The sequence below is a fragment of the Passer montanus genome, unplaced genomic scaffold, assembly GCF_014805655.1.
Source record: "Passer montanus isolate IOZ18808 unplaced genomic scaffold, ASM1480565v1 scaffold34, whole genome shotgun sequence".
Taxonomy (NCBI): Eukaryota; Metazoa; Chordata; class Aves; order Passeriformes; family Passeridae; genus Passer; species Passer montanus.
Window position 1 is genome coordinate 3,948,012 of NW_024368152.1, and position 16,340 is coordinate 3,964,351.

Genomic DNA, 16,340 nt, shown 5'->3' on the forward strand with positions numbered 1-16,340 from the left:
GTCTCAAAGCTGCTGACATGACCTTTTTAATTCATCAGGCTCTTTTCCTACTTTACTGTAATGGAGATTAAGCACATTTGCTTGGCACCATGTTTAGACTCACACTTTACTAGGTCACATACTGTGCTGATTTTCCTCCTCTGCATTTTCTTCAGAGGGTCCTGTTTTTACTTGAAATTAATACCTGATTTCATCTGGTACTTCATGAATATTGAATGGGTTGTCTATGCCTGTATCCTATTGGAAACACTGCTTCAAGTTTCCTGTGTACAGTACTTGCATTTCTTTTTATAGTATTTTTTCTGCAGTGAAGAAAAGATGTTTTTATATCAACTGTATTACTGTATATGGAACAGTGATATGCTCCTTAAATACACAGTATAATAAGCAATACCAAGAAAATGTGCATGAAAATAATAACAATAAATTAATATAAACATTCAGATCAAAGGGAAGTAATTCAGAAAATCAATCTCCAACAAGGAAAGCTGTGTCCTGGTCTCTTAGGGCACAGTACTCTCAACCAAGGTTAGTAGTGAGTTTGTGTATAGAATACTTCCATTCAAAGTTTTGTACATTGTGAGTAGTTTTTCTTTATCTGTATTTATTTGTAGAGAAACAAATGCAACAACAATTTTGTGAGGTCATCTTTTTACTTCAAATTTGTAAATCACTCAACAGAATGTATTTGTTTTAATATCTTATAATCTTTTGTGTGAGGAAACTCCAAAATCAGTAGTGATTATAACCAGGGGCAGTGCTGTATCACAGCACACCCACATGCAATATTCCTGGCTGGATCAGTGAATGGAATGAAGACATTGACACACGTGGTAAGGAATAAAGGAAATAGTCAGGCAGGTTCCATTTAGCTCCTCCATCCTGGCTGGATCAGTGAATGGAATGAAGACATTGACACACGTGGCAAGGAATGAAGGAAGTAGTCAGGCAGGTTCCAGTTAGCTCCTACACCCTTCTAGCCTGAGTGAGTCTGTGATTCAGGTAGTGCTGCAGGTGCTAAAGATCAGAGATCTGAGATAGAAATGCTTTTTGGGGCACATGGCTTACAGCACTCACATTCCAGTTACTGAATTTCTGTGCAAGAGAAAATAGAGTGGAGTTTTTGTTCATTTGTTTCTTCCAGAAAATGAATATTTTTAAAATCATTAAAAGATTTTCAGAAGAATTTCAGAAGTACTCAACCTTCTTATACTGCAAATATTTTTCTTTTTTTTTTTTTTAATATGTGATCTCACAAATCTCAAGAGAGGTGCTGTTATTCAGTACAGGAGGAAGATAATAACAAAGGCTATGCACAGTATTACTCTTCTAGTATTATATATAACTGGAAACTAAGTAAGAGAACGTGTCTGAATTTATCTCACAGGTGACATTGAGGCAATATTTCTGGTTTAAGATTCTAGTGTCTTAATGTAAGAGAAAACAATCTAGCAATATTATTTAAGGGAAAAGAAGTGTTCTATAATTATGTGCACTCTCTCCATTTATACAATATAATATTGATACACAGACACATATCAAAATACAGATGTACTTACATAAAAAAGAATATCTTTAAAGGTTTAATATAATGAGAAGAAGTGTTCTACATGATGAAGAGATGAGACAGGTGCAGATTTATCTAAAACTAAGTTTTGGTCTGAAAATCTGTATATTCATAATGTAGATAAATCACCCATGGACTTTCATTACACAAGGTACTAATAACAGTGAAACAGATTGGCTGGCTTTAAGAGTGGCTTTTAGTTAAGCAGTGAGATTCATTGTTGCTTCAAGCAAATACAGTGAATTTTAAAAAATAAAAAAGGCTTTATGGTGCAGTAACATTAGAAAATAAATAATTTACCTGATAAAAAAAGCAATTTCTTATCAGGCATTTTACTGTTTTCTGTACTTGAGTAAAATGCCTGAATGTACATGAGTAAAATTCTCCTTAATAACTGAAGAGCTGATTTCCTAAAATGGTTGATAATTTGTGATACTTTTTATGAAAAATGAAATAATGTTTACAACCTTACTTTGTATGGATGTAGTACTATTTTTAGTACCAAAGGTAGAAGCATAATAGAATAAAACAGGTGTTTCTTTTTTAGATCTCTATAAACTTTGTGCTATCTAAAGTAATTAGTTGTCTATTTTTGTACTGTTGAATTTTTTCAAACATTGGATAAGTGATTTTGTTGGTACTGACCTAAGCATCAGCTGACAGCATTTGTGCTTCAGTTTGTGAAATAGGATGAACATTTCAATAGGGTTTCATTTCATTATTCCACAGAAGCACATCCATAGCAGCAGTGCTTATAAATACTATTCTTATAGTTTTGACCTGAAATTTATTAACACAGTGATCTCAGCTGTGATCACTGTGTTAATAAATTTCAAATTAAGTTATTCTAGATCACTCTTCTTTCCTGAACAAGTTCACTGAATCATACACAGGAACTCAGTTCAAGATCATAATTTTACATTTTTGGTATACAATATTAATTGGTCACTCAGTGCTGGAGACTGATATCCAATGTATTGCAAATCACAGTAAAAAATACACTGAGTTTTTCCTGAGCACATCCTCCTCAACAGTATTAGAGCAAGTTTTGCTAATTCAAATGACTCATCACCAAGTTTGGCATTCTATGCTTTTCTATTGATTCTGTCTTCCATTTTAGCAAGGATTACATTCTTTTTCCTACCTCTAAAACTTTTGCTAAAGTAAATTGCAGAAGGAGGAAAGTTCTGTGCCAGACAGAATGAAAAAAAGTAAATGCAAACTTTAAAACGTAATGTTGAGTTGTAAAGTGGTATCATTGCCCACAGAGTAATTTTTATCCCATAGGAAATTTGCTAAAGTTAATTGCAGAAGGAGGAAAGTTCTGTGCCAGACAGAATGAAAAAAAAGTAAATGCAAACTTTAAAACGTAATGTTGAGTTATAAACTCAAGAGTAAAGTGGTATAATTACCCACAGAGTAATTTTTATCCCATAGGAAGTTATTTCACTTCCAAAACCAGGTGGTTTTCCTATCCATAAATCAAAACATCAGTTGACTCAGGGTATTAACAATATTGCTGATAATCTCCCAGATTATGGAAAGAATTATTAATGTTGAAACTTCTCAGTAATATTCTAGAAGCCTGATTCAGGCTGGTTTGGTTTTTTTTAAAATGTAATTTAATGCAGTATTGTTTTGGTTTTTTCCTTTTGGAACAGGCTTAAGATGGAGTGCTTTGTACTCGTTGTACATTGATTGGTGATTTGCTATTAGTTTTTAGGTGTGTTATATTTTTATATATGTGCTATAATCATATTAACAATTTACTTAAGGCAAATAGTGCTGTGGACTTAAAGTCAAATAAATGTAGATGCCTATTCTTAGAGCTATGTAATGGAATGTCCAGAGGTTGGAAGTAATCATATCAGTCAGGCATTCTTTTTGTACAGTGAATCCATCAGATCGATTAAAAAATACTGCAGAAAATCTTCAAATGCTATATATGGAGATAAAGTGTACAAGATTTCATGTGTTTGCATCTTTCTCTGTGTATTTCCATTTTTAATTACTGAAGATTCTTTATGAGTTTGTAGAATCTAGATGGGGGAGGTTGTAAAAATGAATGGATTTTGAAATCTAAGCTCATCCTAGTACAAATAACTTACCACATATAATATTGGAAATTCTGGTTGTTTAAACATCAAAGTACTGTTTTATTGCAGAATTATCCAGTTAACAATCACATATTTATCTGATGCAACTTTTCATTTTGTGGGACCTTTTGCAATAATTTGACTACTGCTGCAAGTTCTGCTCATAGCTCAGGTAATATGTGGAGTCTGACAAGCATGATGATGAAACAGAGCAGTGGGTTCAGCTCATGAGCCATGATGAAAATAGGTAAATAAAATTAAATAAAGTGCAATAGAATAGGGTTAGTTTGCATTGTGCCAGTTTCAAAAAAATCTCCCTTAGGAGCCAAAATTAATTAAAATCTTATTTTGAATGTATTTTCCCATCTTCTATAGCAAAAGCTGACTCATAACTCACGTTCTGCTGTGTTGAAAAATCTTCTGTTTTATGCTAAGTCCATTCCTAACTGATGCTGTCCAGGATTGGAATGAACTCCAGACATTCAGCAACTGAAACATTCTTGGTTTAAAACTGTGTGCTCTGCAAACACAGACTATGTCCAAATATCACATCCTGGCTCCTGCATTCAGGACATGGCACCAGTTTGATGAGGGCTTTTAAGAGTTTTGCACGCCAAAGATGGTTCGGTGTGAAATTGTCTGTGATACCTCCTCCATGGGTATATTTTTGGGTTTTGGTGTTGACTTGTCACCAAAAGGGTACAAGCACAGTAACCCTACCTAGTCTGAATGAGCTTGTGGGCATGATGTGAGATTGCACCGAGCTGCACAGCATGGTTCTATCCACAGCTGATGTTCTTCATCCCTGCAGCTGTATACACCTTAGTTTCATCAGCCTTGGAGATTCATTCCACTGAGACAGCCAGCTCAATATTAAGGATGAGTTAAGGGTAAGCAGAGGTATTTAGGTTTATAAAGAAGCCAGAAAGGATCCAAAATTTGTTACACCTTGTGCTAATGAAGGTGAAGACTGAATACAAGACTATCTTTGAATATATAGCCTCATTAGAACATAAGGCCTCATTAGCATATAAGAAACTGGGTGGTGTTTAATTTTTGGACATTATTGCCAAATATCACTTAAAAATGTATCCAGGGTTTTGTTTTAGCATTAGTCTTATTTTATATAAATATTTTATCTTTGATAGTGTTATTTTCCTTTATTATTAGAAGGCTAATGATATGAAGTTAGCATACTCATTGTTCTTTCTCATGGACCTATGCCTCCATCTCTAAACTTATTTTCAGAAGGCATGGAAGAACACTCTTAACATCTTCAATTTCTTTTTAACTGTTGCCTTCTCAAGACTAGACAGGCCTTCTCAAGACTATGAAAGGCAGAATCTCTTAATAGAAGGAAAATCTTAATGAACTGTTGAAGATCACTCAACAAGTAAAAACAAAGTATTTTGATCTCTAATTCAGGAAATTTTTTCTATTCAACCTAGTAAGAATGTATTTAAGGTCCAATATCTGTCAATAACTGAGGTAATATAGTTGTATTTTAAATCACAGATTAAAGGTCTTGCTTGTAGGAGGTGTATCTTTACAGTCAAGAGTGTAATTATGTCCAGTTCATGGAAGAGGAGGGGGAAAATATATCTGGATATATTGAAGTTGTCTTTTGCATCCTTAATACTAATTTTTCCAATCTTTCAATTTCATCCAGTTTCTTAACTATTCCTTTAGATTTCCTTCATACAGTTAAATACTTACGCATATGTTTAATGTGCATAAGTAAAAGACTTAAGCTTGTGAATTGAGAAATCCATGAAGTCAGTGTCACTCACTGTGTGCTTTAAGCAGCATTTTTTGTCATAAGACATAGTACCTTGTATGTTTCTCGTGTGATTCAGGAATTCAACAAAAATTGAGTGAAAATATGTACTGTGACCAATCTTGAAAAATATAAAGACATCAGATAATCTACGGACTCAAATCTGCATAGAGATTTGCATCAATTAACTAGCTGTAATTAAGTATTTTCAGAGACTCTGTTCAGTAAATTTACCATTTCACTACCTTGGAAATTTTGGAAAATTTGATACAGTCTTAGTCGATAGGAACAGTAGAGCCAAGCAAAGCCAGAATTACTGGTTCTTTTTCCTTCTCACTGAGTGCAAAAGAATTTTTAATAGTTCATGGCACTGTTAGAGGTTTTGTGGGGTTTTTTTTCCAAGAGATTAGAATGATCATTTACATTTGGGAAAGGTTTTCAAATATAATGTACACAAAAATAAGATTTTAGTTTTTTTAAAGTATTATTTTGATACCATTACTTCAGCATAAGCCCTTTTAGGTTTCCATCCTGCTTTCCTTTGTTCAGTATTACTTTTGAATTTAATCAATGTACAGCATTTAATCAGCATTAAACCTCTTTAAAGATAATTAAGGTGAAGAGTAAAGGTTTTTCAAGTAAAACTTCAAGAGGCAAACTGGAATCTGAAAAAGTTGCATTTATTCTTTCAGCGAATAAGGTTATAAGTTCCGTGGTAGCCCAAAGCTCTTTTTGAAGTATTTTGGTTTCAGTGTTGCTTCATTTTACACATAGTGACTGATGATTTTAGAGTAGCCTTTCATAAGCACCTTTGTATATGAGAATGCTGCCAGTGGGAGAGAGTTTCACAAAGTGTAGAAGATTATACTTAATATTTTTTGTCATGTAGGGTGAATGTGATTTCATGGAAACATCAATAGATGTCTTGTCTTCAGGTTTAAAATATGCCGTATAGAAACAGGACTGACTTTTTGTCTCCAAATAGTTTTTCCAGACACTTTATTTCTAATATATTTCTAAACTATATTGTAAATTCTACATTGTAGTGACACATCTTCTACAATTTAATTTATGATAAATGTATTTATGAGTAACCATCATTGATTTGAAATTACAGACCATTGACTAAACACAGTCTTTCATCACAGACATGCAAGCATAGCCATGATGGCAGGAGCAGGTATCTAGCTTATTGGTTTAGTATGAAACATAATGTACTTCTGGACAAGTGCATTATGCTGCATACTAAACTTCTGATTGTCCCAAATGCTGCACTTGTTTTGGTTCGTAGAGTGCTTGGTATTGAACACATAATGCTCCTTCTCTTATTTACCTATGTGGACAGCTTGATTGTTTTTCAAGATTCTGCAAGTAGGACATAATTGCTTTGTGTTCTTAAACTATAAAATGTATTGGCTAACACACATGAGGTGGCTGGGGATATTGCAGTATTCATCATCCCTGTGGAATGAGCAATGGCAGTCAGCAGTCCTGGGGGAAAGGTTCAGCCTCCACTGCTTCATAGAAGACAAGGGAATTGTCTTCTGTGCTGCCAAGTTACAATCTTCCATTTACCCATCTTTCTTCCTTGAGGTTTTATACTTTTTCATATCACTGCTTTTCCTTTTAAAGCCTTGAGTTGCTAAATAGTCTTATTTCAAGAATTTTAGCCGTGTCTAGAATTTAGTCTTTCCTTTTTTGCATGAATACTAGTCTATGTATTTTCTTATAACTTTTGTAACAATGCAGCAGTTTTCTCAGAAGACTTAGAAAATGTTGCACAACTCTGCTGTTGTGTCATTATGCAGTGGATCACAGATAGCTGAACATCCAGGAAAATGGTAATACCTACCTACCTGCCCACAAATCTTCATCATGCACTCTTCCATCAGGATCTTAGATTTCACACAAACATTTTCTGGATCAGTATGATTTGCTTTCTTGCCCTATATTTTTCTCTTGCCACTTTTCACAGAAATTTTTTCCAAATTCATTTCTTACATTTCCACTGTTTATTTACTGTGCTTTTTCCTATATTGTGTTTCCAGCTGATCTCCCCAAAAGCAAAAGCTCCTTTGACTGCCCAGTAGAACCAGCAGCACAGGGCCCAGGAAAGCAGTGCTGCTGCTGCCCACATGTGCTGTCCTCATCCCCTCTGTGGCTGGCAGATCAGTCGACTGCTACTTGCTGGAGAGCAAACAAACACATCTGCCACGCTGCAGGGGCTTGGAACATGAATCAACTGTGACCCCCACACAGACAGAGTAATACCTGAGGATTGGCTTCCTAGGATTTTCCTCCTGAAGGAGGCTGAGGATGCACTGTCCTTGTGTTTCACCTTGTTTGGTTGCTCTGGGTTCTACACTGATTCCAGTTTCAGGGACTATTGCAGTACTTGTAAGCAAGGTCTGCTTCCCCCTACTGGGGCTCTTGCTGCTGTTACTGGCAGCAGGAATACATCACAGTGTATGGCACTGGTGTGCCCTAGGATAGTCTGCTTAGGGGTCCACAAAACAAAAAGTCTTTTGTACTAATTTTCCTTGCTCAGCTTCTCATCACTTGAGAGCACTTATACTGGAGGACCTATCTGATCTCATTTAAAATCCCTGAAATTCACAATATGGATATAAGGAGCCTCATCATCAACTGCTTTGATTTATGACCTCTTTCTGTTCTGCCTCTTCACACATGCCTTTTGTATCCTAGTTTTCAGCTGGGATAGGATTAATTTTCTTCTTAGTAGCTGGTACAGTGCGATGTTTTTGATTGAGTACAGGAATTATGTTGATAACACACTGATATTTTAGTTCTAGGTAATAGTGCTTTCCCTAAATCAAAAACTTTTCACTGACCCATGCTCTGACTGCAAACAGGTGCACAAGAAGTTGGGAGCAAGCATGGCCAGGAGAGGTGACCCAAACTGGGCAAAAATATATTCCATGGCAAAGAAATATTCCATCCCATAAAACATCATCCTTGGAATATAAATGGTGGTGAATTGGCTGGGAGGTGCCAGTTGCTGCTTAAGGATGGGCTGGGCATCAGTCAGCAGGGAATGAGGATTGTATTGTTCCTCATTTGTTTCTCTTGGGTTTCATTGCACTGTCTCCATTACTGTTATTATATTTCAATAATTAAACTGAATGAGGATTGTATTGTTCCTCATTTGTTTCTCTTGGGTTTTATTGCACCGTCTCCTTTCCATTACTGTTATTATATTATACTTCAATAATTAAACTGTTTTTGTCTCAACACATGAGTTTTTTGGTTTTATGGTTTTTTTCCAAGTCTTCTCCCCATCCCTGGGGGCTGGCATGGGGTAGAGGAATGGGGTTGGAAAGGATGGTTGAGCAAGTGGCTGCATGGTAAATAGTTGCCAGCTGAGGTTAAACCATGGCAGCTTGCTGATACAAATAATGCTTAAAATTTCTCCACTCACTTCTGAGTCAGACACTGTAGACAAGGCATGCATCCTTTGAATTCATCCTTTTCTCCTTTACCTCAACTGGAATTTCAAACTCACCCTCTTCCTTCTCTCTGGATTTCAAAGATGCTTCCACTTTTTTAAAACAGCCCAATGGCCCTAACATAAGCACTGAATTAAAAATTGTTCACATTTTTCACTATTAGTGTATGTATTATTAGCACCTCAAATAGAAGTTGAGTAGTGAGATGCCCACACCAATGTTCATTACCTCTACCAATGTATTACTTCAGATTGCTTTGTGACAGATTTGAACTGCTTTAATTCCGCTAAATTTCTGTATGTAGATGTCTTTTCTATGCCAGCTATTAAAAATTATATGCATGATTTTAAATATAAAGTAGGATGAGAAGTGAGATAAAGACCTCCAATGCAACTTGTAACATGATTTTTAAAATACATAGAGAAATATTTCCCAAGTATTTACTAATGAACTATAATTTTATCTGCCAAAAGAATGATGAACAATTTCTGTTTTAAAAAGTGCTATTTTGCAATAAAGGCACATTTGCAGTAGCAACAGCTAAATTGCAGAAATCAAGAATATTCTGTTATGATTCTGTTATGTCTTTTCTTTCTTTTTTACTTCTATTTTCGTTTCTCATAATACAGTCTTTGTTAGCATTGATGGCATTCTTCTAAGCCTCAGCTGTGACCTTAAAGGTCATATATAAGACTAATAGGCCTTCTTTAATACTATCAGTCTTTTAAGTATAAGAGTCTTAATTTTAATTAATTTATGCATTTCATGAGATAAACATCCCCAAATTCCAACCAAAAAAAAGGTAAAAATTTGAAGTTAGCAAATAGACCTCAAAAATCTCTCTCTTTGTACCTATGGAGACTTAAGTGAAGTTTTATGCCATTATCCCCATTAACTTCTTAAGGCAGGAAACATGCAAATTGGAGATCAAAATAATGTTATTCTTAAGGACAAAGCTAACTCAAACTTCATGTTAAAGAAATGTATTAAATTCTAGTCACAACCTCTTTAATTACAGCAGTCCCTGTTTCCCTTTTGTGGAAGAATAATGAAAAGTGTGAATCACATTTTCCACATAATTTATTTAAATCCTTCATTAGTGAGAATTGACATTTGTATTCTATACTAAACAAGTTCTTTATGCTTGGAAAGTAGCTCTCTTAATTTGTTTAAAATTGCTAGGGATCTATTACCTTTTTTGGATGAATACTGATTGGTGTGCCATTGATATTTTCACAACCAAATCAGATTCAAATGAGGATTACAAAGAGTGTGTTAAAGCAATTACTGGAAAAGAATATAGCAAATTTTTTCAGTACTACTATCAATTAAAATCTACTCCTTCTGTAATCCCACAGCTGAACAGACAGGAATGTTATTTATAGGAGATGCAATAATACAGGTCAGTAAACATTCGCTTTTTTCCACAGACATTTGTTTCATACTTGCTTTTATTTCAGTAACTAACTTTGCATTACAAATCATTTTCTCCCTATCGTTTCTGTTTTTAGGTTAATGGTATAAATGTAGAAAGTGCTACCCATGAAGAAGTGGTAAGTCATTCCACTTTGATTTTTTATTGGTGTACAGAATATCTTATGTCCAAACTGTTCTGTCTCTGGTCTTGTTTGAAGTGAATTTACTCTTTTTTACTATAAAGACAGTGCTATTCTCAGGTTTATCATATATTTGATTAATAAAACTTTTCCAGTTATTTAATTCCATTTTGAAATCAAATTTACCTCAATGTTTGGTCTAATCTGAAACAAAATAATTTCTTGAGTAGTGGTCAGGTTTTATGGATTTCCTACATTTATCAGACTGACTGCATGAGGACAAAGCCAGTTCACAATCACTTGATGTGCAATGCTTTTCTGGTCTGCAGTGCAAGGCCATGTAGATAAAAATTGTTACCTCTGTTGCCTGTTTATTGGCAGTATCTCAGAATAACATCTGTAGCAACCATAAATGACATGGGCTTTGGCCATGTCTTATCAGCAGGTCAGAAATTACATGGGCAATTACATGGGAAATTACAAGGAAACTAAACTTGCTTTTATTACTTGAAGGTGATCTGTCTAGGTCAAGATAAAGTGCAGCTGCATGACCTTGCAGTCCTTTTCTTGGTGTTGATTAATACCATCAAGCTGACTCTCTTGCAGACAGTGTCAGTAATAGATCTATTGTGTATTGGTGAACTGCCCTCCTGCTGCTTGTGTTGTTATTGCACAGAAAAAAAATTAAACTTCCAAAAAAACTACTCTTCACAAAATGGTAAGTTACTTCCCTTAAGGATTGTTTATAAAAACCAAGAAGTGCTCCAGAACTGTCAGTGTAACACAACAGAGATGAGGAATGAGAGAGAAATGCATAGCACTGCTCTTTTTTCTGTACGTGGGAATTCAGTGGAAACATTAAGCATAAGTGCTACTACCACAGTCTGTTACTATGGTCAGAATGGGGATAGAAGAATGTGTCAGGCAATACAGAAAATAACTGGTTCTATGAGCTGAGGTGGACTGTTGACAAAGCTCCTGAGAGAATGGAAGATTTATTATTTCTTCTTTCAAAATAATGTCTTTCTATTTTTATGAAATAATGGTTGAGATAAAGTAGTTTTTACTTGAATATGATGGGTTTGCAGTTTGAAGAAAATGCTTTAACAAAGAAGGTTTGGGCACCAGAAACACCTCTGAAGAAGGTACACAACATATTAAGCTTGTTACAATATATTTAGCTAGTAATATAGTAATATAATGATTATGGGTATTTGTCCAGAAAGCAGGAGGTTAAGGATGAAGAACTCATCTAAATTTTAGAAAATCTTCTCTCTCTGTAAAGGCTGCCCTGTTGTCACTATGTAAGTGCCCTAAATGTCACTCAGATTAAATGAGAGGTGCTCCAGCCCTTCTGTTCAAAGCACACCCATCAATGAGGCTTGGGCATTCTAAATCCACTCTGGATTCAAGTTTACACAGCCTTGTAAACATAATACAGTGTTAACATAATGCAATGGAAGTCTGTCAAAGGTTATTGAGTTATTCTTTTGGTTTGCTCTATATGCATCTGGCACCACGGTCTCTTACATATTCAGCTTCAAGGTGGGATTCCTGAAACACCCTCCTGCAATGCAGTTTGAAGGCATTTCTTGCTGCTTGCATTCTGGGTGCAGGAGGCCTCTTTTGCAAACAACTAACTCAAGATTATGAGTTGTACTGTGTGATCCAAAGGACTGTGTACTGGGTCTAGGCTGAGGCTACATTAGTTTTCTTTGTAGCAGCCAGTATGGTGGTGTAGTTTTGTTCATGGCTAAAACAATATTAGTACCATGCCAGTGTGCCTGTTATTGCTGAGCAGTGCCTGTAGGCCATCAAAGCTTTATTTTCCTCAGTTTTCCCCCTCTATGAGTAGGCTGAGTGTGGCTCAGAAGTTTTAAGGGGATACAACCAGGGAAGCCTATCTGAACTGATCAAGAAATATTCCATACCATATAACATCATGCTCAGCAGTAAAAATTGTGGGGAATGTTTTCTGCAGGAAGCAGCCATTGCTCAGAGACTGGATGGGCAGCAGGAGATTGTGACTGATTTCCTTTGCATCATTTGTTTTGGTTTTTATCTTTGGCATTATTTAAGTTACTAAATTGTCTTTGTCAGGAAACTGTCATTATCATGAAGGTTTTCTTTCTTTGTGGCTCCTATCCTCTCCCATCCTGCTAATGAGGGGGAATGGGAGTCAACCCAACACAGACTGCTGAAAGTGATGCTGCTGGCAAAGGTAGAGATTCTGGGTTACTCTGCTAGTCCAACCTTAGTGATAAGCCATTAAGGGGCAGAAGCAAATATGTTTCTTACTTTTTTCAGTATTAAACTGATGGGGGTTTTTTCTCTTTTTTTTCTCTTGTTGTGGTTTGATTATTTTATTTTTTAAATTGTAACTAACAAATGTTTTCAAAAATTTTCTTTGTTTTTATTTTTTTTTGTTTCACAATGGCATTCCTTGCTGTTCAGACTTTTTCTCTGCTTTTACTTTCTGCCATTTTAGAATGTCTGCTGGTTCACCCTTGCAGGATGTGTGGAGGTGCACTCAGCACACATTCAGAAAACCTTTATTTCACAAAACTGAAGCTCAAGTGTAATTGTACATCAGTATGGCTCACAGGTGTTAAAGACCTAAAACCCCTTGGGGTTAATACATGGGAGAGAATGCTACAAAATCTGAGAACTTTAGGAAAGGAGGCCAGTTTGTTCTGTCTCCTACCTACCATCTTCCCTCCTGAGATGTTTATGTAGTTTAGCTGGTCTTGATTGTACCAAATAGGTAGTTTTGTTTCTTGACCCTTAAACTTCGGCAGTGTGAAAAGGTGATTACTTCTGGGCAAACCAAACAATTAGCTACTCTGTCAGCAACAATTCAACAACAAACTGGCTCTCTTGTTTTTCGCTTCTGATACTAGAATTTGTTTTTCTCCATAATTATTCAAGCTGCTACTATCACACATTAGTTCTGGCTAAGGGTATGGATAGAATAAATAATTCAGAATCAGTGCCAAGAAAAATTCTGCTTTTGTAGTAGGTAATACAATAGTGTGGAAAATTGAAAATAATTTCTTTTCCTTGAAACTTTAGTTTATTTTTAGAAATAATCTACTGGTGTGAAGAATGCAGAAAATGTTAATTCAGAGATTAATATAGTTTCTGCATTGTGTATCAGAGAGGCAATTTAATTTTCCTTCCCTGGTGGCTAATCAGGTTGTCAATGTGCATAACATGAAAGGAGCAATCAGATCTCCTGAGTGGAGAGAAAGAGGTAAGCAAAGATAAAGGAGTATTTTGGTTGAAGTTCACAGAAGTGTACCACTTGGTGTTCTTTGGCTGGGACTTCAATTTTCAAGATATTCACAATAAACTGTGAAAGGAAATGAAACATGAGGTGGCAGTTTTCTGATTCAACAGGATTTTTTAGATTCATAGGCACAAAATGGCTTATTTGGAAAGGATCTGGAAGACCATTTGCTTCCAACAGATGATCTGTTGCTGTGGGCAGGGACACTTTCCATTACACCAGGTTGCTCAAAGTCCCATCCAGCCTGGCCTTGAACACTTCAGGGATGGGACATCCTCAGTTCCTCTGGCAACCTTCTCCAGTACCTCACCACCTTCACAGTAAAGAATTTCTTCCTAATATCTAATCCAAACCTCCTCTTCTTGAGTTTAAAACTGTTCTCCTTTGTCACTATCACTACATTCTCTTGTAAAAAGACCCTCTTCAACACTCTTGTAGCCCCCTTGAGTGTCTGGAAGGTCTCCTATGGGTTTGCTCCTCTCCAGACTGAAGAACCCCAAGTCCCAGAGCCTGTCATCATGGAGAGGTGCTCCAGCCCTCTGAGCATCTTCATGGCTACCTGATAATCACAGGGCTTAACAGACTTCTTGGCATTTTGTGGTGTGAGTCTGGGTACTTTTGTCTCCCTGTTCTTAGTGAAAGAGAAAAAATATGATTCAGAAAGATTTTTGTGAGCCCCCGAGGTAAGCACTGCCCTCTGCTGAAACGCACTAGAAGTACCAGCTTGTTTCCCCCATAAGGAAATTGTAGGAAATGTGATGAAAAACCATCTCTGTTGCCTTTCAAAGGGGAATTGGACAGGGTTTTACATAATCTCTCATGAAGACTGTTTTATATGGATCTATGATTAGTTCAAATGTAATTTTGTATTAAATTAATCCTATTTCAAGGATTAATAAACTGATTAACTAGAAAATGCAAGAGAGGATGTTTGGTTATGCAAAAATGGAAAATTAGGTATTGCATGTTATTTTTTCTTACTATATCTTATTAATGTATTTTATAGTAAGTTAGTGTTTGACACATTTTTAGTATTCCACACAAAGCTTAATATCTTTGGAATTTTGCTCATTGATACAGGAAAGTACTCGGAAACATTTATTTCTTTTTATTTACAAACATTATCACAGAAGGACGTTGCTAAATAAACATTATCATTAAAACAGAATAATTTCAGTTATTCAGAATTTGACCAGTTTTTAGTCAATAGTAATTATTGTTTAAAAAATATTTAGTACTTCAGATGTATACTGTAATGTTATTTAATGTATCTGGCTGGCATGTCTGGCTGGCAGTGATGAACATGTTCTTCATTAGGCTGATTAATTGAAATACAAGGATTGAACCTGAAAATTGTTTATTTTCATTGAGAAACTAAGATTTTATTTTCATTTGTGCATTAGCTATTTTGGAACTGAAGTTCTCTGCATGTTCTTCTGGAATTCAGTTCCAAATGAGCACAGTGGAGCACAGATTATGAATTTTATCATATAATATCAGAAAAAAGAGCCCAAATAGAAAATATAGCCGAGAATACATAAATAGAATAGGCACATCATGGTTAACTACTTAACAAATATGTCAAAACTAATAAAATAATAAAAAACATAGAGCTAGAGTTATGGATTATTAAAATAAAATAACAAAAATAATTATAAAATAGCTTTTCAAATAGATGCTTGAAAAGGAGCAAAATATTTTTATTTACGAATTTTGCTGTGTAATAGTATCTTTTTGTTACTATATTAATAATCAGATTTTATTGATTTATTAAAATCATTAATCTTCAATGATTTTATGTAAATACATATCATATTAAGAGATATATTTACAATGTGAAAATTGCAGTGTTATGCTCTGTTGATTAAACCACATGTTAATATTGGAACATGCAATTCATTCATATTTGAGGCAACAACTTTATGACATTTAGAGAAATAAAAAATAAAGTTTTTATTTTATATACGCAGAAGATTTGAAAACTCAAGATTACTACTAGAAATAGTCAACAATACAGACCAAAGTTCAAGGAAATTTTTTTTAGCTAGACTGCCCAGGTAGTTGCTACACTAACTTGTATTGATACCCTTACAGACGTACACATATTTCTGACCCTATACTGACTATTAACTTCAAATTACGCCTTGAATTTCTACAGTTTTTCCTGTGGGATGCTTTTTGGTTTGAACATGCTTTTTCACCCAACAGAAAAGATGTTAATAAGAAAAAATGAAGAGTGTAATTCAAGTACAACAAGTATAAAATGAGAGCTTGACCACTTGAAGGAAAAATGAGTATTTTTCTATGTAGACAAACTGTGTATGTTTCATTGCTTGGTCTATCTTAATGGTACCAAGATTGAAACTTTGCAGTAATTTTCGTGATGCTCTGCGTGATTTGCTTGAATAGTTCGTCCTTTGTACTGCAATTTTTTTGTTTTCTCAATATACAAGAAATATTCTCTTAATATTGGAAGGGTAATTCTACCAGACCCAGAAGAGCCAGTACCTGGGGTTTTTTTACCTCATGTGATTCCTCTGCATGGTATGAAACCATTTGATTTCTTTCTTCAGCTGCATGGCTGACAG

The 16,340-nt window shown here is 35.2% G+C and overlaps 1 protein-coding gene across 1 annotated transcript in view; it reads left to right on the forward strand.

Moving 5' to 3' along the window:
• SNTG2 (syntrophin gamma 2) overlaps window positions 1-16,340 on the forward strand; it is a 211,279-nt gene that overhangs the window by 105,786 nt on the left and 89,153 nt on the right. Inside the window, exons 5-6 of the mRNA XM_039715645.1 lie at window positions 10,266-10,309; window positions 10,419-10,460. Of these exons, the coding sequence (XP_039571579.1) occupies window positions 10,266-10,309; window positions 10,419-10,460 (86 nt within the window). The remainder of the gene's footprint in view (window positions 1-10,265; window positions 10,310-10,418; window positions 10,461-16,340) is intronic.